The 24,225-nt window shown below is 38.5% G+C and overlaps 1 protein-coding gene across 1 annotated transcript in view; it reads left to right on the top strand.

The window, feature by feature from the left end:
• The window catches only part of slc6a17 (solute carrier family 6 member 17), a 139,407-nt gene that overhangs the window by 85,495 nt on the left and 29,687 nt on the right, over nucleotides 1–24,225 (top strand). Inside the window, exons 3-4 of the mRNA XM_039748539.1 lie at nucleotides 5,119–5,276; nucleotides 16,434–16,560. Coding sequence (XP_039604473.1) covers nucleotides 5,119–5,276; nucleotides 16,434–16,560 — 285 coding nt within the window. The remainder of the gene's footprint in view (nucleotides 1–5,118; nucleotides 5,277–16,433; nucleotides 16,561–24,225) is intronic.

Raw genomic sequence — 24,225 nt, 5'->3', positions numbered from 1 at the left:
AATTCAGTCAAATACTGAGGGGTCCTTGAAGAAAACCTGCTCCAAAGTACACATCACATCAGACTGGGGTAACCATTTTCCTTTCAGCATGACAGTGAACTGAAGAATACAGCCAACAGAACACTGGAGTGTCTCTGAGTTTTCTTGAGCAGCCTAGCCAAAGCCAAGACTTACACCCAGACTTAGAACATCTATGAAGATGGCAGTTTAAAGACATTATCAATCCAGTAATGGAGCTGCTAGGAAGAATGGGATAAAATGCTCAAATTCAGGTGTGCAAAGCTTGTAGTGACTTACCCAAGAAGAATCAAAACTGTTATATTTCTGCCAAAGGGGCTTTATGAAGTACTTAATTAAGGGTCAGAATACTTATATGAATTAAATATTTCAGCTTTAATTTTTAATAAATTTGCAAACCTTTCTGAAAGCATGTTTTTCATTACAGGCCTACAGCCGCCCCTGAGTACTGCTGCAATAAATTATTTCATCAAAGATCCACGCACAATCACTGCGCCACCGTGTTTCCATGTTTAATAACATGCTTTAACTCCTATCATCATGAAAATGATATCCCGTATACATCTCAGTATTTTAGTTATTCAGAGAGCTGTAATATCACGAATGTAGTGGATTCTGTGTCCTGTCGGAGGAAGAGAAAGCCAGTTTACGAAGCACGTGTGATTCACACACATAGAGCACATACAGCATTTAAAGTGCTACTTTAGTTACGATGGGATTTGAGAAACTAGTAGATTAAACGATTTTAAGATGAAGTTTATGATGTTCTACTTTAATGACAAAATAAACTACATGATTAAAGTGGAAATTTCGAGATTGAAGTTGACATTTCGTGCTTTTTCCCCACTGTGTGCCTTTTTTTTCTCTGTACCCTAATAAGCTTTCATATGACACTCAGACGGTGGGCTATGACTCGCCTTTTCACGGTGACTTTGATATCTGACAACTTCTTTTTTATTTCGGTCACTGTGCGACTTTGTGAACTTGAGCTTTCAAGTTTCTCCGACATGCTATGTCACTTGATCAGCTTCCTTTTGTTGTTTATACCACTGTTTAAACCAACAAATAGTACGTTTTTCCTTCCCTCCACTTGGTATTCACTGAAATGTTTCCATTTTCCCTGTGGCTTTTCCCATTGTCTTTTCACAGAATGCTGGGCTACTGTATTTATATTGATTTGCATATTCAAAGAGGCATAATTCTGGGAGGAGTTGGGGCGGGACAGTAGGCATGTGCTGACTGGGATTTATGTAGCGGAAGTTGGCGAACGCACAGATTCCTGCATCTGGATTTTTCAGTGCGTAAGCACATTTCGGCTTTTGTACTTACGTCATGTTATAGTGTGAATTCTACACACAGCGTTATGCATGAGGCCCCAGGTCTTAATGAAGACATGATCAAAATGCGATGCCACTTTCCAGGGATTGCCCATTTTTACGGTGTCCCAGACAAAAGGAGCAGTGTGAACTCTGGGCACTGTGTGCAGGGCTAAGTGTCCTCTTTTGCTGTATTCTCAGAAATTCAGGGGAAAGAGAAGATACAATTAGGGCCAGCATCCCCTCTCATCCCAGAGATTATTGCTTACCTCACCAGAGCCTGGAAGGTAGTCCCCCAGGTGCCGTATAATGACACTGTATAATAATTTTTAAAGTTGTTTCAAAAACCTAGTAGAAAATTCAGAAAACTAAATAATCTTTTGACACAACATGCAGAAAATATGTTGTCATATTATCCACAATCATGGACAATGTCTGAACTATGACTGTGGATTAAATATTGTTGTGCTGCTCCTTGACAATGGATGATCTCATCCTAATATCTGGGACACATAATGGGAGCGTGCACTAACAAAACATAAATGTCAAAATATAGCATTAAATTAAAATAATAAGTATAGATAATGGAAACTACAAAATGACAAAAAAGACTAGAGTCAGCAGGATTTAGAATATGTGGGGAAAGAAAACTTGTTCCAGAGAAACATTTATTAATGATAATCAAAAATAACAAAGTAAAGAAGATTCAGAATGGGTTCAAATACTTCTGCTTGGATTAAGTTGCTTTACTCAACAATATAAGTTTCATATTGAAAAGCAGAACCCGCTAAAGCTCCCCACTATTACCAATCCTATAGAATCGCTGGCCATTTGTTTCCAGCAACACTTGTCACATTTCAGTTAAGAAGTGGAAACATTCATCTTCATCAATATGTGAAAATCATGCTGTACTTAAATTGTACCCTGGACACACTTTTTCAGATTGAAATGATCTGAAAAATATCAGGATTAAATCCTAAATGTGAATAATACAATGCTGCTGCGGCCTCACTAGTGCATATGTTTTGTCTTAAATAATAAGTTTTTGGGGAGGATAGTTTGTGGTCTCTCAAGCAACATCAGATTTACAATCATCCCTAATCCTTTTAGAGCAATGTTTGATGGCATATAAGAAGACAATCTATAAACTCACCTACATTTCCTATGCTATATTGTTGGCATGAAAACAAATTTGCTCAATTGGAAGAATCCTAATGTATCCTCATTATGTTAGTAGGAATACAGCATATTATATAGAGCTATAAAAATCAAACTTTCTTCAAATAGGACTAGGCAGAGCTACCTTGAAATCTGGCAGGAATTCATTCATAGTATTTTAAAGTACTAGGCTCCTGCCAATGTTTCTGTTTAAGTGTTGTTTTTTAAATCAATATGAGGAAGTACATTCTCATTGGCTTTATTTTTAGTAATTAGTTGTCTGCCTTGGGTCAGGCTGAGGTTTTCAGTGTGCTTTAAGATTAAGAAATCTTAACCCATTGCGTGATTTACTTGATTGATTGTAGTTTCGATTGGACTTTTTCTCTTTTGCTTGTAGCAATGCAGGTTTGATTGTTACTCTTGTGATTCATGTATGTGAAAATAAAGAAAATTTCATGAGGAAAAAAAAAATAATGAAGTATTCTGGCAAAGTGTATGACATTTATTTTTCAAGAAACCTTTCATGGTGATGCTAATCTTGAAGCATTTTGCACTGACATACTCAGAGAGATGCACACTCATATTCTTCAAGTGTAAGCCCCATCTATTAATTATTGAAATTACAACTTTGGAAGGTTTACTTCATATTTACATCTTTATCATTCTGTTAATTCTCTACACTCACTATTTATTGTCAGGATTACCAAGAGATGCATGACCATGTATGATGATTTATATTACATTATCATAATGAGTAAATGTAGTATACTTTTCTCCTTGCATTAAATAAATATCTAGAATTTACCTCCTCTCCTTCACTAATCTTCATTCCAGCTAGGATTTGTACAAGCCCGTTGTTTCTTTATTCTTTTGGTTTTCCTCTCTATATATTGTATATTAGTGCAGTTAAATTGAGAAAGCCACTTATTCCTTTCATGTGTTGCTAGTGAATGTAGACTCTGGAGAGCATGACCATGAAAAAGAGATTTAGAAAGTGAGATGGATGTGATAAAGACAAAAGTGAAAATTTACAGAGATTAGATTCACATTCTTAAAAACACATGCTATGTGACACTTTAAAACATCATTCATACAGGCATACTTGGTAAAAGAAAAAAAAAGAAATTAAACTTCAAGAATGTATGATATGGTTTTCGTCCTGGTCGCGGAACAGTGGACCAGCTCTACACCCTTAGCAGAATCCTGGAGGGTGCATGGGAGTTTGCCCGACCGGTCTACATGTGTTTTGTGGACTTGTAAAAGGCGTTCGACCGTGTCCCTCGGGGAACCCTGTGGGGGATGCTCCGGGAGTATGGGGTACCGGACCCCCTGATAAGAACTGTTCGGTCCCTGTACAACCGGTGTCGGAGCTTGGTCCGCATTGCCGGCAGTAAGTCGAGCCCGTTTCCAGTGAGAGTTGGACTCCACCAGGGCTGCCCTTTGTCACCGATTCTGTTCATAACTTTTATGGACAGAATTTCTAAGAGCAGCCAGGGTGTTGAAGGGGTCCGGTTTGGTGGACTCAGGATTGGGTCACTGCTTTTTGCAGATGATGTTGTCCTGTTTGCTTCATCAGACCGTGATCTTCAGCTCTCTCTGGAAAGGTTCGCAGCTGAGTGTGAAGCGGCTGGGATCAGAATCAGCACCTCCAAATCCGAGACCATGGTCCTCAGCCGGAAAGGGTGGAGTGCCCTCTCAGGGTTGGGGTAGAGATTCTGCCCCAAGAGGAGGAGTTCAAGTATCTCGGGGTCTTGTTCATGAGTGAGGGAAGAATGGACCGTGAGATCGACAGGCAAATCAGTACGGCATCCGCAGTGATGTGGGCTCTGCATCGGTCTGTCGTGGTGATAAAAGAGCTGAGCCATAAGGCAAAGCTCTCAGTTTACCAGTAGATCTACGTTCCTACCCTCACCTATGGTCATGAGCTATGGGTAGTGACCGAAAGAACGAGATCGCGAATACAAGCGGCTGAAATGAGTTTCCTCCGCAGGGTGTCTGGGCTTTCCCTTAAAGATAGGGTGAGAAGCTCAGTCATCCGGGAAGGACTCAGAGTAGAGCCACTACTCCTCCGCATCTAGAGGAGTCAGATGAGGTGGCTCGGGCATCTGATCAGGATGCTTCCTGGACGCCTCCCTTGGTGAGGTGTTCCGGGCACGTGCAACCGGGAGGAGGCCCCGGGGAAGACCCAGGACACGCTGGTGGGACTATGTCTCCCGGCTGGCCTGGGAACACCTTGGGATTCTCCCGGAAGAGCTGGAAGAATTGGCCAGGGAGAGGGAAATCTGGGCCTCTCTGCTTAAGCTGCTGCCCCCGTGACCCGACCCCAGATAAGCGGAAGAGGATGGATGGATGGATGGATGAATGTATGATAACCTTCTTTCATTTCTGTAATATACTACTCATGGGCTGCCACTAACATCTGTGGCTCTCACAGATATTCCATGAGAAGACTTCAGTAATTGTTGGTAGCATTATCATTTTTAATTTTATATGTTTTGTTATTTTATAGAATGTGCCATACCAAAGTGTAGCTGGAATCATCATATCTTGAAGACCTCCCAACAAAATTTGAAAAAGCACATACAGTACGAACATTCAGAAAACCTCTTTTCTGCTTTCCTTGTAGGTGCCTATCTGATCCCATATTTCATACTTCTCATCATCATTGGGATTCCATTGTTTTTTCTGGAGTTGGCAGTTGGACAGAAAATACGGCGTGGCAGCATTGGTGTGTGGAACTATTTATGCCCCCGTTTAGGTGGAATTGGATTTTCCAGCATCTTGGTAAGTAGTTTTTTCTTTTGAGGAATGAAATGTATTGGAGTGGAAATTTGTGAAGTTCTGTGGCTGCATGAAGTGAATATGAATAGCTGCCTCAATCTTAATGTATATTTTATATCACTATCTTTAAAGTAGGTAGTACCTTTCCCAAAGGAAATTATAATGTTGCAGTTTGAAAAGCACTCAGAGTGAACATTAAAAATACATAGGAAGGAAACAGAAGAAGAGAAGTGAATGGGACCTGTCTGAAGCAGGGAACAAATATGAAGTTGTGACAAAACGTTTCGAGAGGAATGGGTTTAAGGCTATGGAGGAAATTAGCTCAGAACATTGTGGGATGGTTAGTTACATTTACAGAAGAGCATTATTCAGTTAATTCAATGGATTTTGTGTATTTGATTTGTTAGATTTTATTTTTCAATACAGGTTGAGTATGCCTAATATGAAATACCTGGGACAAATATTTCAGATTTTGAATATTTTTGGATTTTGGAAAATTTGCATATATATATAATGAGATACCTTGGGGACAACCTTGATCAAGTAAGGAAATGCAGCCAAACCAGCTAAACGATGACTCATGCATATAATAATTCATATCACCAAGTCATTATTATAATGTGTCTTGACATGACAAACATATTAAACCTGAAAAGAAATAAATATGTACAGACTATATTTTAGTTTACTTTTAAGAGGGCCACTTCTGCGTATTTACATTGAAGAACTTGTTTATTTGTCAGTTTATATATGCTACTCATTGTTACTTATGAGGAAACTGGTCAACAGGTCATGAGTATCTCAGCCAAGCTTCAGCTCCGTCATGCCCACTGTACTTGAAACCATTAACTAAATGACGAGGTGCTAAATTCAGTGTTTGCATTATGTACATGCATCACACAAAAAATGTTTTGACCAATATAAAAAATACCAACATAAAAAGAAAATTTGCAGCAGTGTCTGGCTTTCCTAACATAATTGGGGCAATTTACTGCACTCGCATTGCAATAAAGACACCTAGGAAGGATTAAGTTTCTTCTGTTAACTTTAATCAGAGACATTCCATTAAAGCAAAGTACAGGTGTTAATGTTTCTTTCCCAAAACCCCAGCACAACATTTTGAAACTTCCACACAGTATCTAACCAGCATAACAGAGCTTCAGAGGGGACCACCAGCTCTGCAACCCTGCAAACCACATAGTCAATTAAGTCATGGTGCTTCGTGGTGCTCACTGCTTTTTACACTACACTTTGAGTAAACATTGTCTTCACTGGAAAGTACACTCATAGTTTTTCTTCCTTTTCTGTTTCAAGAATTTTTATTTTCGCATTATCGCACGGTTGTTATAGACCAAATAAGAAATGCTTGGTCATGTTTAAAAAACTGACAATAATTAAAAATTACGAAAAATATCTGAAATTATATGAGCAATGGAAGCAATACGAAGAAATGCCACAAGTATTTGAACATCAAAATGTTGTACAAAAATTGATTCACTATTAAAATTATAAACATACACATCTGCATCATCTGTATTAGGTGGAAGGGCTGTCTAAACTGGTATGTGCTTATTGTTATCTACATATTCACTGCAATGGGGATGTTTATGTGTTTTAATTTTGGTTTTTCAACTTTTTCTGCCATTATAGTTTTCAAAATTCACAGCCTTAATGAATTTCATGTGAGAATGACATCAATTTTTGATCTTCAAGTGATATCTAGCTTTTTATTTTGGGTAGGTTTAAATCAGATGTAGTGTATGACAACATAATTTGAAGAAATCCATCATGACTTTAGCCTCATTTGTCAAGGAGAGTTAATTTATTTCATTACTTTGGTGAATCCTGTCCATCAGATGAGGTTGGCATATTTTGGAAGAAACTGGGTATGCTGTTTTTTTATTAAATTATATTTACATAAGAAACTGTTTCTCAACTGATTATCCACCCAGCCATCCACCTTTGTGTTAGAGGAGTAGCTAAAGTGAGGTTTAATTTAAAAGGCTGTCTTTAAGCTTAATCTTGTTCTTCCGGTCAGTTGATAGTTAAGTATTTGTAAATTGCTTCATCATAAATTGATCTAAAACCTTAGTATGAATACAAAAATGATGATGAGATTACAACTATTTAGGAATACAACCAGTCAAATTATTAATAAGTATGCTGCAAGGTTATTATAGTTAACGAAAACTAAAATCAAAACTGAAACTATTATTAAAAAAACATTTTCATAAACTGAAATAAAATAAACTAAACCGAAATTAAAAACTAAAACTAGATGAAACTATTAAAGTAGCTGGAAAGACTAACTAAAATAAAATTATAATTTACTAAAATAATTTTAGTTTTCATTTTTGAATGAATATTCTTGCTGTTAGTTGTTAACACTTATAACTTTTAACTCTAAAACTGAAGTCATCCACCATGAGTCGCTCGCACATATTCACCTAGTGAATGGAGGCTGGTGAAGGAGGGCAGCTGTTTATAGCATTCACAGTGACAGAAGGAGGTGAATACGTGTGTAAAACGTGTGGAAAAGAAAGCGTTTTATACGCTACTTTTCTTTGCACTTTTTGTATTGCAAAAATTCAAGCGCCTAAATTTGGAATGTGCTGGCCAACAAAAACTTTACAGTTTGGACAGAAAAATCACAAGTGAGTAGCGTTTCAGTTTATTTCTCAGGTGCCTGCTTTTTGTTAACAGTAATTCACCTGCCACTTTGCACACAAAGTATAGAGAAAGTATAGTAATCATGAAAAAAATTCAACCTCAAGATTTTGATGAATCTTGACATTTTACACCTCCCTGAGTCCGAAAAGACTTTTTTTTTTGGAACTATCTGTGTGTGTGTGTGTGTGTGTGTGTTTGTGTATAAACATGATAACTCAAAAATGCAACTAGATAGATGGATAAAATGTATTATTTGTTTGTAGATCTGTATTAACTTTTGGGCCAAATCCATCAAACAGGAGTGGCACTTTACCTGAACACATTCTCGATTATTTTTTTATTCATGCAGCTGCAGAGTCCGATTTATTCAACTTTACTTTTATAATAATTGTTCAATATATTATTAATTTGATTTGATTTGTTGTGGATGGTTCTTTAATGTACATAATATAATCATTGTCTTGTGGTTTATTCCCCAAATATCCATCCCAATATCTGAGTACACAAGAATGTCTAGGTCTCCCGATTTTTAAAAATAAAACAGCACTGATCGAGAGACTGACTGGGTCATCATACAAGATTGGCATATTGTTGCTGACCTATCACTTTTGCTTTAAAAACGTCATTTAACAACGAAGCAATACAAACTTTGTAAAATTCCTGAGTTGGCAATGTCTCTACTGAACTACAGGTTGGCAGGAGAAGAGAGTCTTTCAAGTTCTGAAAAGCTAAACATACTAATGTGTTTTTGTATTTATGCTATATTTATTCATTTATCTTTTTTAGCTAATATTTACAGCTCAAAATACCTGCTATTACGAAAATAATCCAGTAGCAGAATTATGTTTTAAAATATCTGTCCCCATTTTTTCAATTCTTCTATCTCTCTCTCAAAATTGGTAGTTGAAATATTGTATTCTTTGTGTTCTTAATATCAGCCATATCGTACATATTGCATACCAGGGATTTTTCCTTCCTTACATCCAAACCTGCTGGGGTAGGCTCCAGGTTCCCTGTGATCCTGCTCTGGATAAACAGGTTTAGATAATGTATATGTTGTTCTTAATCTCAGATGCTGTCTCTGTTGTTTTATGCCTGTCCATACTCTTATTACCTGCTCTTGCTCTGCTCATTAAGGGTTTACCATTCTTAGAGATGGGCTGTTCAAGTCTCACTGCCCCTAACCTTCATATTAAATGGTTGTTTTTCTTTATTTCCATCAATACAGCTAGGTGGGGTCTGCACACTGATTCAAGCCTAAGAGTCCTGTTCTTCCTTAGCCTCCATGGTTTTCATGGTCACAACTGTCAGAACACAGCAGCTTCTGTTTTCTAATTTTTTATATCTTTTCAGGCCCGCAGGTGGCAAAATTCTGTCTATAAATTGTTTGTCCCTGAAATGGAGTCATAGATCAATATGGCTGGTAGAAAATAAGAAAGCACAGTATTTGAGATTTCTTAATGCAATGTTGAAGGCATTTATTATAAACACATTGTTGTTGGAGCAGGATATGTTGTGTGCTGTAGACATTTAAAGTAAAAAACCCTCACCTTAAAATTCACCTAAAGTTCATTACAAATTGGCCCATTCTGGGCAATAAAAGAAAAAGAAAAAAGTGCCAACAGTCAGCGCAGGTTTGTTTAGCACAAATGACAAAAAATATTTAAAAAATTATAAAATTATGTAAAATTGTTCATATTCAGTACCTGGTTTTGATTATGCTTGTTTTTATCAGACAAAAACAAAACCAAATAATAAACTATGTTGTGTAGTGTAGTAAGCTTCCACTAACATTAAACTCATATTATACCCAAAACCGTTAAGTGTACAGTTCTGTCTCATTGTGACACAAAAACTAAACTCCATAGTAGCTCTTTAGCCATACTATAATTACTAAAACTGAAACTAATACAGTATACTGTATATATAAAAATAAAATAGAAATGTCTTTGTAAAATAAAAACTAAATTAAAACTAAAAATACACGACAAAAGAAACTAAAAATAAACTGAATTTCCAAGTAAGTTCAGAAAAAATATAGAAATAAAAACTAATATGAAAAGGCAAAACTATAATAACCTTGGTATGCTGGTCATGTTCATAGTCCAACTGTTGGGAATTCATTTAATTTTTTCCAACTGCAAAATCCTGAAACCAGAGATATAATATGTTAACAGAATTACATACAGAGCTGTCTAGCATAACGCGATAAAGTTAAAACAAAAAAAACAAAAAAAAAAACAAGTATTTACCTTTATTCTCTCAACAACCATCCATCTATCCATTATCCAACCTGCTATATCCCAACCGCCAGGCTAATTTATTGAAGATAGAAGGGAATCCACAAAACAACACAGCTACATAGTTACAGACTCTCACTATATTCAGTATATGTTTAGTGTATTTAATTGACTTCCATTTAATTTTATGTAATTTCTCAGTTTTCTTAAGGATTTTTAAAAGTCATGTAAAAAATACATTGTTATTCCCATGCAGCAGTCAGTGTTTTAGACTATGTAACTGCACGACCACTGGTCTTTTTTCTGATCTCAGTGTTGCAGTGGATAATGATAAAGCTATGCCTTTTTTCTTTAAAAAAATTTAATTTCAGTTGCTTGTTCAAACTATTTTTCCTGTATGTCCCTTGTTCAGCAACAACTGATACTGGCCACCTCACAACACTTCAGACATGATGTCTTTTATATGGAATTTGTTGTCTTGCCTCTAGACAGACTAGTGTCCTCCCACTGTCAAAAGACCTACAGTCTGACTGGGCATTCCTATGTAAAGTCTCAAGGTCCCAGTAGTCATGTTGTGAAGCCCGGGTGCATACAGCCACCCTAACCTCCGACACAGACAGGCAGAACACACGTTCAACGCAACACCTCGTTTATTTACAATTCTGTGCACAAATACCAGCATTAACACACACAATCCAGTCCCTTTTCAGCCACCAGTCCATCCGCCTCCGCTTCCTCCTCAGGCTTTGTCTTCCTCTTGACTCTGGCCATTGAATATAGTGAGGCGGCTCCTCTTATTTAGGTCTCGGGAGTGTTCCAGGTGGCTCATCAGTATAACCTAGAATCACTCCCAGGTGTGCTGGAGGTCCTTAATAGGGCTGTGCAGCTCCCCCTTGCGGCCCCCACGGAACCCAACAGGGCTGCACCAAACTCTAGCTTCCGGTTTGCCCTGTGGGAATCTGTGGTGCCACAGCCACTCAGAAGGGCTGTCCTGTAGTGTTCCAGTGGCCACCCATCACAATGTCTAGAAAAATCAAGTCAGAGTATGGATTGAACACATAAAATAAATTGAATGACAGGATGAATGTTCTTCTTTAAAAAGTAGATCACCCAAAACTATATGCTTAATTTAATAAGCTTTTGACAAACAAAGCAGAAATTCCAGCATTAATTCAATTCTACAGTAAGTATTTACACAGTCTTCTGGTGTGCATAATACCAGTGACAACATCATATAGTATGTCTGCTGTCACTGATGAATTCATAGATACAAACAAGTCTAACGTCTTGCAAGAGCATTTAATTATGGGAAATCTAACAATCATTCTGGCAGACTTGCTGCATTTTCTCGCTGCATCTAAAGAGCTTTGTGAAATGTTTAGAAGCATTTAAAGTGGATTTTTGTAATGTAATTAGATTTTTCATGGGCACTGTAAAGTGGCTTCTTTACTCAGTCCATTTAACTTTTAATGCTCCCTCAGTGGTCCCTGCAAGTCAGACCAACCATTCTTTCTGTTATTCAAGCTTGGTTACAATTTTAAGTTTCCAGGCATTGTCTCAATGGAAAAAATAACATATTAAGTATGCATCTTAAATGTTCTGTACGCACAAGAATATTATGTATTTCAAAATGGTTAATGTCAACATTTTATTTGTTGCGGCATTGTATGACATGTTTATCAACTGAAGTAAACATAGTTTTCTTTAACTTATATTAATACTGGCAATAAACAAGTGACAAATTGAGATATCTGCATAAAGAGAACATCTCTTCCCTAATACTGAAAAATTTCTAGACCAATTTCTCTTTTAAATATTCATAATAGGGTTTGGCAAAAGCACTCACCAGCCATTTATAAGGTAATACCTTCTGTGGTGATAAAGGACTTGAGAGAGTTTTAAAACGTACATCCTTTTACAAACCTCACCATCATCAGACGCCCATAGACACTTACCTTAGAACGCACAAAATGTTCCTCATTTGCCACACTGTATAGGTTTAGGTTTGGACCAAGCATTGTGGAATACAAGCTGTGAAGATGTGAATTCAGATGTGTTTGTGGTTGACTGAAATGAGCTGGGTCTTGCTACTCAACACTCCTTGTGTTACAGAATGGATGACAAGGGAAATAAAAAATGAAGGTTCAGCTGGGGCAGTTGCTGAAGCTTTTGCATTGTTTGCCTTTACATGATCAGTCAACTTATTTATTTGTTGGTTTTAGTTATTTCTTTCTGATTTTCTACATTGACCACTTTGGAATTAGCCATTGGGTTCCTCTGCTTTCTTGTTAACGACCTTCTGCCTCTTCTTTTGGTTACTCTTTTGTATTATGAACATGTCTAACTAAGCATTAATTCTTAGTAAAATGCCAGTGGCAACTTCAGCTTGCCCTGCTTTTCACAACAACCTTGTCACATGCAGCTGGTCTTGCTTTGAAGGGCAGTATAGCATGCAGTGATAGGTAGTCAGTGCTAAGGGACTGTGTTGTACCTAAACAATAACTGTAATATATTAAAGGCATTGTAATAACAAAGACCTTCAAACACCTTTTGAAGCAAATATTCCTGGTGATCCTTTTCTTTTCTGTTACATACTTGAAAAAATAGGCCATCCTGGAAAGAAATAGGGATACAAGCTGGAATAAATCAATGTGCACCACCCAGTTATAACTTTAATTATACTGTAAAATGTTGACAATTAGGGCAGCACCATGGCACAGTGGTTAGCACTGCAGTTTCAAAAATCTAGCAACCCTGAGTATAAATTTTGTGCCTGGCCATTCTCTGTGTGATGTTTCAATGTCCTCTCCGTGTTTACTCTGGTTAAAATGATAAATGAATTGTGTTTGCATGAGTTTACCCTACAAATGGCCATCCTAATCCTTCTAGGATAGACTTTAACCTCTCATAACTCTGCATTAGATTAAAGCAGGTTTGAAAATGTTACGTTATGCTGAAAGCTGCCTAGCTGTGGAGATGTGGTCCTACACTCTCTTTCCCAGTCCAAGGCCAAGCATAATGTACCTGTAGCCCTGATTCCAGTTGTAGAAAAGTTTCATGCCATGTCATCAGGCTCCTTATCGCATTGCCTGTTTACTAACAATGGGGCTGAGTTTTGGGACAGATGTCTAGCTATAAACATATTACAGTTGGCAGTAGTTTCACCTTTTATTTGTCCTCCTTCCATCTCAGTTTTTTTGTTTTACACTTCTTGACATTTGCACTACCAATATTAAATCAAACCTTTGTCCGTTAAGTCTGAATGATGCTCATAAAATTTCTTTCCTTAAGCTGCTCATTCCAGTTTCTTAATAATGAGGCATACCTGCCAAAACAAGACGCACATCTGACTGCCTCCACAATCACTGCTTTCAGGCAATAGCTTTCCATAGAAAACAAAATAAAAAAATGTTCACAATTCCCAAAAGGCCTGCTATAAGTGAACTCTGTCACCCAGGAAACAGTTATTGACACCACAGTCGCACCTTCTCCAGGGCAACAACCCCACTGGCTAATTTTATTCCATAAGCTCCACCTGCCAAATGGAGGAACACAAGTGATAATCTAAATTCAGATGGGAAGTATGTGAAAGCAATATATTAATCACATAACAAATCAAAGTGAACTCTACAGCAATGAACATTTAGTCAACCTACCAATTAGAATGGCATCTTGATAAAAAAAGAAAAGGCAAAAAAAACCCCTCCAGATATTTTGGTATTGCAAGTGTATGCCTCTCTCTACAAGCACCTACTGGACAAGAAACTTGGCGCCATCCCCTGGACAGTTGTAACTGCTGTCAAATATACAGTACAATGATTTTTTTTGATTAATAAAATCAAAACAATAAACTGAATGAAGTTTATTCTACTTTTCATAAAGATAACTGTTAGTGAAATTGAGGTGATTTGTAAAGCTTTACATCAGGACCAGTATATGTAACGGTTCTGTGAATTTTTGAAAGGCACTAATTATATGCAAACACATGATGAAATGCCAACGGGAGCTGACTTCTCTAACTCCCTGCTCACCTAAGTGCATTACTGATTATCCACAAGCAAAAAAAATAATGAGAGTAGAAACAAAGCTGAGCAGGAGCATTCCCTCTTATTGCCCTTATGAATATGTCCCTGTAGTTAGTTTATTTGATAATAAAACATCACTTCTGCTCTGCCCTTGTACTGGTAACTCAGCAGATAAATACATACACACTGCATACCTAAAGTCTCATTGAAATTTCACCTTTTTTTGATAGGAAAAATACAGATAAATCATATCAGACTCTTTCTCTTTTAAAAGATCTTATAAACAACAATATTAAATTTAAAAACATGTACATCATTTTTTTTTGGAAAACAGTGTGTAAGTACTAGACAACCAAACATAGTTACTGGTTTAAACCTCCCAGTACCTGTAAATCTCTGTGTGGCCCTGAACAATCTGCTCACTTGCCTGTGCTACAATCATAAAAATACATGTTCTATAGTATCTGTCTGATGTTGGTGTCTCACTACAGAAAGCCACTATGTAAAGTACATAGTGTAATTTAATTTAATTTTATTTAGTACATTAGAAATAAAAACATTTCAGTTCCTTGGTTGTGTAAATGTATACCTTCTTCAACTAATATTTATGTGAGTACCTTTTGATTTGATTAAAGCAGTACGTATACTTGGATAGGTCTCTACCAAAATAGTACACTTGAATTTTGTACTTTTTACCTTTCTTGTTTAAGGTATGGGTACTGATTGGGCCATATTTCAATTTTCATAAGCGTTTGTAGACTTGTGATATTTACTGTACATAGGACAAGCTTTTGCCCTAATGGTGTACATGAATGAAAAAAGTGTCTTCCATCTTCTCCATTTTTGAGAACATCTTGAGACTTTTGTTGGTTAGGAACCTTAGCCTCATTTTTGCATGCTGGAAAACCTGCCTCTTGAGTTAAGGGCCAGGCTATCCAGGGTATGGCCAATCTAGTGTGCCCAGACTTGAAATAAGCAGGTCTGACCTTTTGTGTTTTGGAGTTTTAGAGACCTGCTCCCATTTTTTGTTCTTTGTGTGGAAAGATTTCATGAGAGAGAGAGGGGGTACAAACTGTGTAAAAATATGCAATGTTCCTTCAGGATACTAGTAGACAGGAGAAATATCAGTGGACAGTGAGCGGTGGTGCTTGGTCCTGAGACTAATGGGAAAGTAAGGCAGAGAGAGAGAGAGACAGACAGAGAATTTGTAGTTAAATTAAAGCAAGTCCAGGAAGACAGTGGGATTATCTGGGTTTTTTTTTCTTTAATAATAATAATAATAATAATAAAAAATTATATTTATGTTGTGTTTTTCTAATTACTCAAAGTACTTTACATTGACAAAAGGAAACCATTTCAACCACCATTAATGTGAAGAACCCACCTGGATGATGTGACAGCAGCAATTATTGCACCAGTAGTCCACACATTAGGTGTAAGGTATTGAAAGGGAGAGAGATAGCCAGGAGATGATTAGGTTGCCAGATTGACCAGGCCATGGTGAGCAATTTAACCAGGACATTGGGATAATCCCTACTCTTTTGGAGGATTTACCATAGAGAGTCGGGACCTCAGTTTTACATCTCACAATAGTGTTCACCATCACTGCACTGAGGCTTAGAGATCCATACAGAAACTACATGGTAAGTGTCTCCTGATGGCCTCATCAACACCTCATCCAGCAGCAAAATAAGCTTTCCCAAGATGGTCTTCCATCCAAGTACTGGCCGGTTTCAGGTATGCTTAGCTTTAGGTGGATGACCTGTTTTAGTGCAATTTTATTTTATTTTTTTCTAAATAATTAAGAACCCAGAATGGATTAATTTGCTTCACTCATAAAAGGTTTCTATAATCAGAAAAAATAAGCCTTTAATCATTCATCACAGTCTGCAAGGAGGCCAGCACCCAGATGGAGACTGTCCACTGTTCTGTGATTGCTCCCATGGTCAATAAGCTTCCCAGTACATTTGTTAAGCTTTCATGCCTTTATTACCTTGAAACCTTCAGGACACATTTAAATAATATTTCATTTTGCCACCAGAGGTGTTACATCAATGCTTATATCATTGGATCAGACACCCGCAAACCTGGTTATAGCTAATTACACTAGCTTTGCTCAGATAAGCTTAGCAGTTTTATTTAAATAATGGAAAAGGGTCAACTGTGCAGATCTAGTCAGACTGTATGAGTTAACACTGATCAAAATATTTTTGTTTTCCTTCCAGGTGTGCTTCTTTGTGGGACTCTACTACAATGTGATCATTGGCTGGAGTATCTTCTATTTTTTTAAGTCTTTTCAGTATCCCTTGCCGTGGAGTGAGTGCCCACTAATAAAGAATGGCTCTGTTACAGGTAAATCATTTGATTGAAAGATGTACCGCAAATCTTTGATCTGATTTTGAATAACATTTGAAGAATATTCTTTTCTGTTGCTCTCTGTAGAGAGGCCTTATCACCAGGTGCCATCCAGAATGTTGGACACAGTGTTCTTATTCTACCTAAGTCATGGTGTGCAGATAAAAAGAAAAATCAATCTTCTTTAATCAAACATTGTAAATTTGCTCTTGTTAGATGTTCTACATTCACAGCTGCTGCCATCTGTTACTATCTTGTGATCTATAGCTAATGATTAGACTATTTGATTGTCTGTTTATTTATGATGAACTTAAAGAGCACATACCATTATCCTTCTAACAGAAGCCTCTCAAACTAAAGGGAACCAAACCATCAATAAAATATCTGTATGTAATGGTCTGCACCTCCTTGTCAATTACACCAAAGTGATACTTCAGGAAATCACTCAAAAGAACATTTTACAATACATTGCAATCAATTTTATTGTTCAATAATATACAATCAAGCATATTAACTTATATAAAATGTATTAAGTGCATAAAAATGTACAGTAAAATGATCAGAAAATGTTGTGAACAACTTCAATAATATTTAATTTGAAACTAAACAGATTGGGTCAAATGAAATAAACAAGCTGCATAGATACATAGATTGGTATGGGGTGGCCTAATGCTTCTTTGCACCCTCACCCTTACAGATCTAGGGATTTGTACATGATTGTGTGTTAATTGATTTTGGTTCATCATCCAGCATATGCTCCAGTAGAACAAAAAATGGAGAGCTGTCTTAGAAAGGGCTCGCTCTACATTACCAATCCCAACAAATGAAGGAGGGCACATGTCCATAGCTCTACACCACCATTAGCCCCATTGATCAATGGCATCCAAGAGGATGGTGAGGGTACAGAAGAGGCCAAAAGGAAACACAATCTGAAAAAATGGGACTGAAGTTTCCTCTGTGGTTTAAAAGAAAAGGTAGAAAACACTTTGACAAGGATAAAGAGTGTTGTGAGTGCCAAGATACAGGACATTTATAGAGACACTGGTATCTGTTATCTTATGGGCAAGATTATGGGAATGACATCCTATTACTAGCAGTCTGTCAGCACGATATGAGTAAGGGCAGATGAAAGCAAATACCTATAATGACTCAGTATCCTTCCTGAATAAGTCAGCTGATATTTACTTACCTCTGTCATTTGCTGGACTGTCTGACATCCTCCCTTGACTGGCTGCTGTGCCTTGAGATGTTCAGCTTGGAAGGGGGCAATTTCATAAATAGAAAGGGGTTTCCAATGAAGATGGCCCAAATTCCATTACCTGAATGGGAGGCTGACATAATGTATGGTCTCAGTCAGTGTGACACAACATCCTGCAGGACTGGCATTACAGCAGAGATGGTTGCCCATTCGTTACCCTGTGTGGGGCATCCCAGTCTGGGTAGTTAGCATTCCCTGTTGGGAAGCCAGGGAGAATGAAGGGCCCTGGGAGGCAAACTGGGAGTTTTAATTTCATAGGGTTACCCAGTAGGGTTCCATGGGTGCTGCCAGGGAGCAATTATGAGGTGAATCCCCTGTCTTGGGGTGGTTCCACTTGACCTGGTAGTGCTTCGCAGAGGTGGTGAATGGGCACCGGAAGTACTCCTAGGTTCTGTTGAAAAGGAAGCAGTCCACACACCCCTGAGGGTTACAGTTGGGAGAAGGCGACTGGCCCCTTTTTGTAGGGCACCCTGAGGGACTCTAGGTGTTAAATGTCTTCCGGCCGTATGTCTGGGTGTGGCAGAACTGTGGCCAAATAGGACCCTGAAAATGTCTGTGTGCCCCCTGGTGGTGGCCATGGGCCCCAGCAGGGTTGAGCTCCCATGCTCATGACCCATGGCCCTGCTGAAAATCATGGGGGCTGCCATCTGTTGGTCTGGGGGAGAAACTGTCCTGGAAATACTCTCTATCCCGGTCCTTCCATAATCAGGGTGTCCAGGCCAGGTAAGCGTCCCAGTCATCCACCACACAATGTTTTACTGCTTATGACTCTAAGCAAATTTCTGTGCCTTTAGTTTACAACATTTGCTCATTCTGTTTAGTTCTGCCTTCCTTCCTTTCTTTCTCCAAACTATCACTCTTTTTCTCTATAGTAGGGGTGTCAAACTTAAGGCCCACAAACTGGATCCTGGTCGTGGACCTTTTTAAAATAGCCTGATTCATCAATATTCAAATTATGTCAAAAAGCCCCCTTTAATGTCTGTTTCATACAATACATAGATTGTATCATTTTATAATATAGCTTGATTACAGTTATATTTAAAACTAGCAAAATACCCGGGCTTCGCAGCGGCGAAGTACTGCCTTAAAATTTTTATTAAGAAGAAAATCAAACCTTTTTAAACTGAGGGAAAATATACCAATAATTATTTGTTAAGGATCTGTTTGTATACCACATTGTCAGTTCGGCCCTCTGGTTGTAATATAACCAAGCTGTGAGCTGAGCTTACTCTTGAGCATGCAACGTACAGTTGGCCATGTGAAAAGTAATCTTGTTTCACATCTCACAGATTGGATTGCTGCTGTCATAATCGGTTTGAGTTTCATGGTTTGTTTCAATTACAACAGTATTTGCAGGACTTGTGTTGAAGTGACATTCTGCATCTGTCAAGCGTTGTAAGCATACAACCACTTTCATCGATAACTTCACATCCAGCTTTTGAGAGTTTAGACATTCATAAACATCAAAGTGTCCACTACTGAAATCTTCACCTATGAATCTAAGATGTTTAAGAGGCATTAGCGGTTGTCGAAAGGCGTAAAATACTGTATTTGGCCATTTTGGTACACTTGAAAGCGACAACAGAATAATTCAGTGACAGCCATCAACTCACATGCAGAACCATAGGTGAAGGGCTTAAGCATTTCACTCTTATAGTGCTCCTGTGTAGTATAATTATCTCCTGTACTGTCATCAGTCCACACCTTGAACCTGTCCCAGTAATTCAATACATAAGACACAATGTTCCTCCGGATATCAAGAGTGAGCCTGATATGGCCGTGCAGTATATAACAAAGAGAATGGAAAAGGCACGTGCGATCTTCGGGCATGGAAACCACTTGGTAAGTGACAGTTCTTTGATCGATGGTGATCACCTCAATAGACATGTTAATGGGGGTACGGTTGGAACGTTAAAGGAAATGGGTACCTGAACAATGTAAAGTAAGTCTAAAATACCTACACAATAACTATAATCGTAATAAACGAATAATAAAACAGTGGAGAAGCTATGGATTAAATAAAAAGGCTGCAGTTATCATCATGGAGACGTGAATACTGTGGCGAAGCAAGAAAGGGAATGTAGAGACTGGAACGACGGACGGCCTTATATAGGCAGGCAGCCAACAACGTGGGAGGAGTTGGGATGGGGGACCCAACGCCGCCTCACACGGTGACCGAGCTGCAGGCTATGGACGTTTATATGTACGTAAGTAGGATTCAGTTAGCGTTGGGAACCCGCGTACCAAATTTCTTGAAGATGGGCCCATAAGTAACAAAGACCGTTGGAAAGTTCAATATGGCGGCCAACAGTGGCGTCATACCACTGAAATAAGTATGTACATCGGTTTCGGTTAGCGCAGGGAAGCCGCCTACCAAATTTTGTGAAGATGGCGCCATAAATAAGAAAGTTCAACATGGCGAACGTTGTCAACCTTTATGACCGTTACGTGTAGAATTTCGAAATTAAACCTGCTTAACTTTTGTAAGTAAGCTGTAAGGAATGAGCCTGCCAAATTTCAGCCTTCTACCTACACGGGAAGTTGGAGAATTAATGACGTTGGAAAGTTCAATATGGTGGCCAAAAATGGCGTCATACCACCGAAATAAGTACGTACATTGGTTTCGGTTAGCGCAGGGACGCCGTCTACCAAATTTTGTTAAGATGGAGCCATAAATAAGAAAGTTCAACATGGCGAACATTGTCGACCATTATGACCGTTACACGTAGAATTTCGAAATGAAACCTGCTTAACCATTTGTAAGTAAGCTGTAAGGAATAAGCCTGCCAAATTTCAGCCTTCTACCTACACGGGAAGTTGGAGAATTAATGATGAGTGACTGAGTGAGTCAGTCAGTCAGTCAGTGAGGGCTTTGCCTTTTATTAGTATAGATGTGTCTCCGGTGTCTGCTCATGTTTATCTTTGCAATACTGTATAACATATTTCCTGTAGTTAAAATAGAAACTCGCTGCTTGTAATGATCCAACAAGAAGAAGTGAAAAGAAGACGACTCAATTGCTTTATGTGGATAGAGAACTCACTTACACTTACACTTGTGTTAAATGTGATTGCTATACATTTGTGTCCAACTGCGAACATGGTCTGTATGATCCATCATCGGAAAATTTTCACCCCTTTTTTTTTTAATGTGGTGTAATAAAGACGCTTTATAGTGCCCGACCCGGTACAGACTGACAAAGAGGCACGTACAAGATTAACAAAGGCTTTTATTGTTCTTCAGCTGTGGGGCACGTCTTCCCCGTGCCACACAGCCCAACACAGTCCCAAAGCATAATTACAACACAAAACACTCTCTTCTCGTTTACCACCACTCCTCCTTAAGCTTAGTCCTCCTCCCGACTCTGACTCAGTCTGCTGGGGTTTCCCACAGTTCTTTTAAAGTCTCTGACCTGGAAGTATTCCATCTCCGGGTCAAATGCCTTCTTCAGGTGTCCCGGAAGTACTGCAGGTTTCCGACCTTGTGACTCCTAACTACTTCCGGGTTAACATCACCATAATAGTCCCCGGGTTCTTGGTGAGCTCCCCCTGGCGGCACCCATGGCACCCAACAGGGCTGAAGAACCAGACTCCATGTCCCATGCTGCCCTGCGGGAATCCTGGGAACCATTTCTGTCCAGGGGAACTGCCATCTAGCGTCTCAGGGGATGTAGTGTCCTAAAAAGGGTCTCTCTCTTAGTTGAGGGACGTCCCGGTCAGGCTGAAATGCCGGCTGTCCCTTACAGTGGTCAAATGGTACCTAAGTGTGACAAATGCTAATGTAGGTATAAATGAATGTAGTTCATTTAGCTATAGATTCTCACATGTTCTCATGATTCTCTTACTGGTGCTCTCACTCATTATGGGCAATTAGTTTCAGTCAATATTGATTTTGGTCTCGTGGCTGCTGTTAGCTTTCCTAACCCACTGTAATGTGCATAAAAAGAAAGCTGACAATGAGGAAAAACAGTTTCTAGGCAGACATGAGGCAGAATATACAATTGTGGGGGGAAGAGAGGTTCACAGTTTGGTGCACAGCAAACTAAACTGCCCACTTTGTGGTGCACCAAAATCAGTAATATAATGCTTCTGTGCATTAGCCTGAGGACTCCTTTGGAACTTGTATGAGTAAGCAACAATAACAACAAATAGTTAACTTAATGAGTACTTTACGTTTTCAAAAGGTGACATTAAATTGTGTTTGACAGCATATCCTAATTAATCATAAAGCAGGGGGCACTGTGCTGTCATGTTGCTATGGGTGTTTTATAAGTTAATCCGAAGGAAAACAAAGGCTGATGAATTAAGCAGTTCCTTGCTGACTTCTGCATCTTCCTGTTTACCTCTAGAGATGAATGTATGACCAGGTTCAAAATGTCATCATTAGATTCACTGCCATCATTCAAGACATCTTTGAGTCGTTTCTGTACTTCAAACACACAAGCACCTCTCTACATAACATTTGTTTATTAGTTTAGGTGAAAAACTTATAAAGAGATGCTCTGGAGCAGAAATGTTTAATGAGAGAAAGCTGGAGTCTCAGGAGTATACTGACAACATTGCACCCCTTGTCTTTTCAGGAAGGCTTAAAATAGATTCAGAGTTTCTCTTGGAGTTGAGTAAGGTATGCTTTGCTTCAGTGCGCTTCTTAGACACAATCTGTTGACTATTCCATCTCATTCCTTTTATTACTTTTGGGAATAGTTTTAAACTTTACAACCTTTCATTTTGTTTTTCTGTTAGTTCACCTTCTCTCTGGTGTGTTTGCTTTCTAAATTTTATCCTAGTAATGACAATCAACAAATTGAGTAACACAATTCTTCTAGTGTGAACACTGGACTTCTCTACAAAGCTGTAGTCTAGAGAAGTAAATGAATAGTCTGAAACGTTTCATGGCCTTTTAATGACCTTTAACACATCTATGAAAAAGAGCAAGCTAAAGTAGAAAATCATAGCACACTGTAACACAGGAAGAATGTTCAGCTGCAATGGAAAACTTAAAACATGAGGAATCCTCCTGGCATTGGCGGTCTCCCAATTGAGGTTTTTTTTTTCTGAAACTTGCCTGGACCTGATTTGCTATCTCTTATGCACAAAAGTCTGCATGAAGGACCGATGCCTATCAACTACAGGGAAACAGCGGTTGCTGTTTTTCTTTGAGCAGATTACCTTTCTGATAAAATAAGAGCTGGTGATGTGCGGCTTTACTTTGTATATACTCTAACATTCTGTCTAATACATTGGCTGTTAGGCTATTGAGGGTGGTAGAATTATTTTCCCCCTGTCATATTATGTGGCGAAGAGGATAGCAGGATAGCATTGTCCTCATAATAGATATCTCTGACTTCTGTAAGCTCCTAGGTTTGTATACTTAGATCCTTTGCACTTGATCAAGAAAAAGTCTTTGATAGAGTAGAGCATGATTACATATGTAATCTGCTTTACAGCTTTGGTTTTCACTCTTGAGTCATCAATATCTCTCTATTTATATAAAATCCAATGTCTGTCTGTCTGTCCTCTTTTCATGAGAGAGCTTCTTAACAGATTTAGATTGGTTTTTTTTTCTATAATTTGCTTGAACATTCTGGTTGATTTTGCGACTTCTCTCATCATGTTGAGTATCATAGTTCAGTTGCGGCACTGATTTATTTGTGCAAAAAAGAGAGACAGACTGCGGGCCAAGGGGAGGTGGAAGCGGGACCTCAGGAGTAGGTTGCTGGGCAGGGCCCTCCTTACTCACGTGCCAGCCTCCGTTCAAGTCGCTCTACCTCTCGCCACATGTTCGAGCGTACCTTGCCTCCACATAGCTAGCAATACTTGTTTGTTTAGCATACATTATCATCTAGGGATTGTTAAAGAGTAACGTTTGATGTTTTTGAGAGAGACATCACAGCTACGTGTGTTTTAGAGGGTACCTGCTGATTGCCAGAGATATCATGGCCATGTGCTCTTCTCCCCACGCGGGGGACGTTCTCTCGTCAGAGCTGAACATGATCAGATACAGTGGCAATGTTTGACATTGGAGTGTAACTACCTTCCGCTTGGCCAGAGATACCTGGCCAACTTTTTACATTTTCGGTAAAGAGATCACAGCTACATTCTCGCCCCTTATACAAGACCAAAAATATTATATATCAAGAGGCTCTCGGGTACAAAAGCTATCAATATAAATTCTTCTCAATACAAATTATGACATTTTTTAAAAAATGTTTTATTGATTTTTAAAGTGTGTCCTGTCCTGTTCCTGTTTCTACACAGGAGGAGCCTTTGGGTCAGCTAGTAATTAATAAACTACTGTAGATAATGACATTCAGCGTTAGCAGTAGGTAGAAAATTAGGTATAGATGTCCATTGTCAAGGATACTATATTTATTGGCTGCTGTGCCTTTGCTAAAGGAATTGTAAAG

Source organism: Polypterus senegalus, chromosome 3 (assembly GCF_016835505.1).
Source record: "Polypterus senegalus isolate Bchr_013 chromosome 3, ASM1683550v1, whole genome shotgun sequence".
Taxonomy (NCBI): Eukaryota; Metazoa; Chordata; class Cladistia; order Polypteriformes; family Polypteridae; genus Polypterus; species Polypterus senegalus.
Note: the sequence above shows the minus strand (reverse complement) of the source record. Positions and strands in the feature narration are given on the sequence as shown.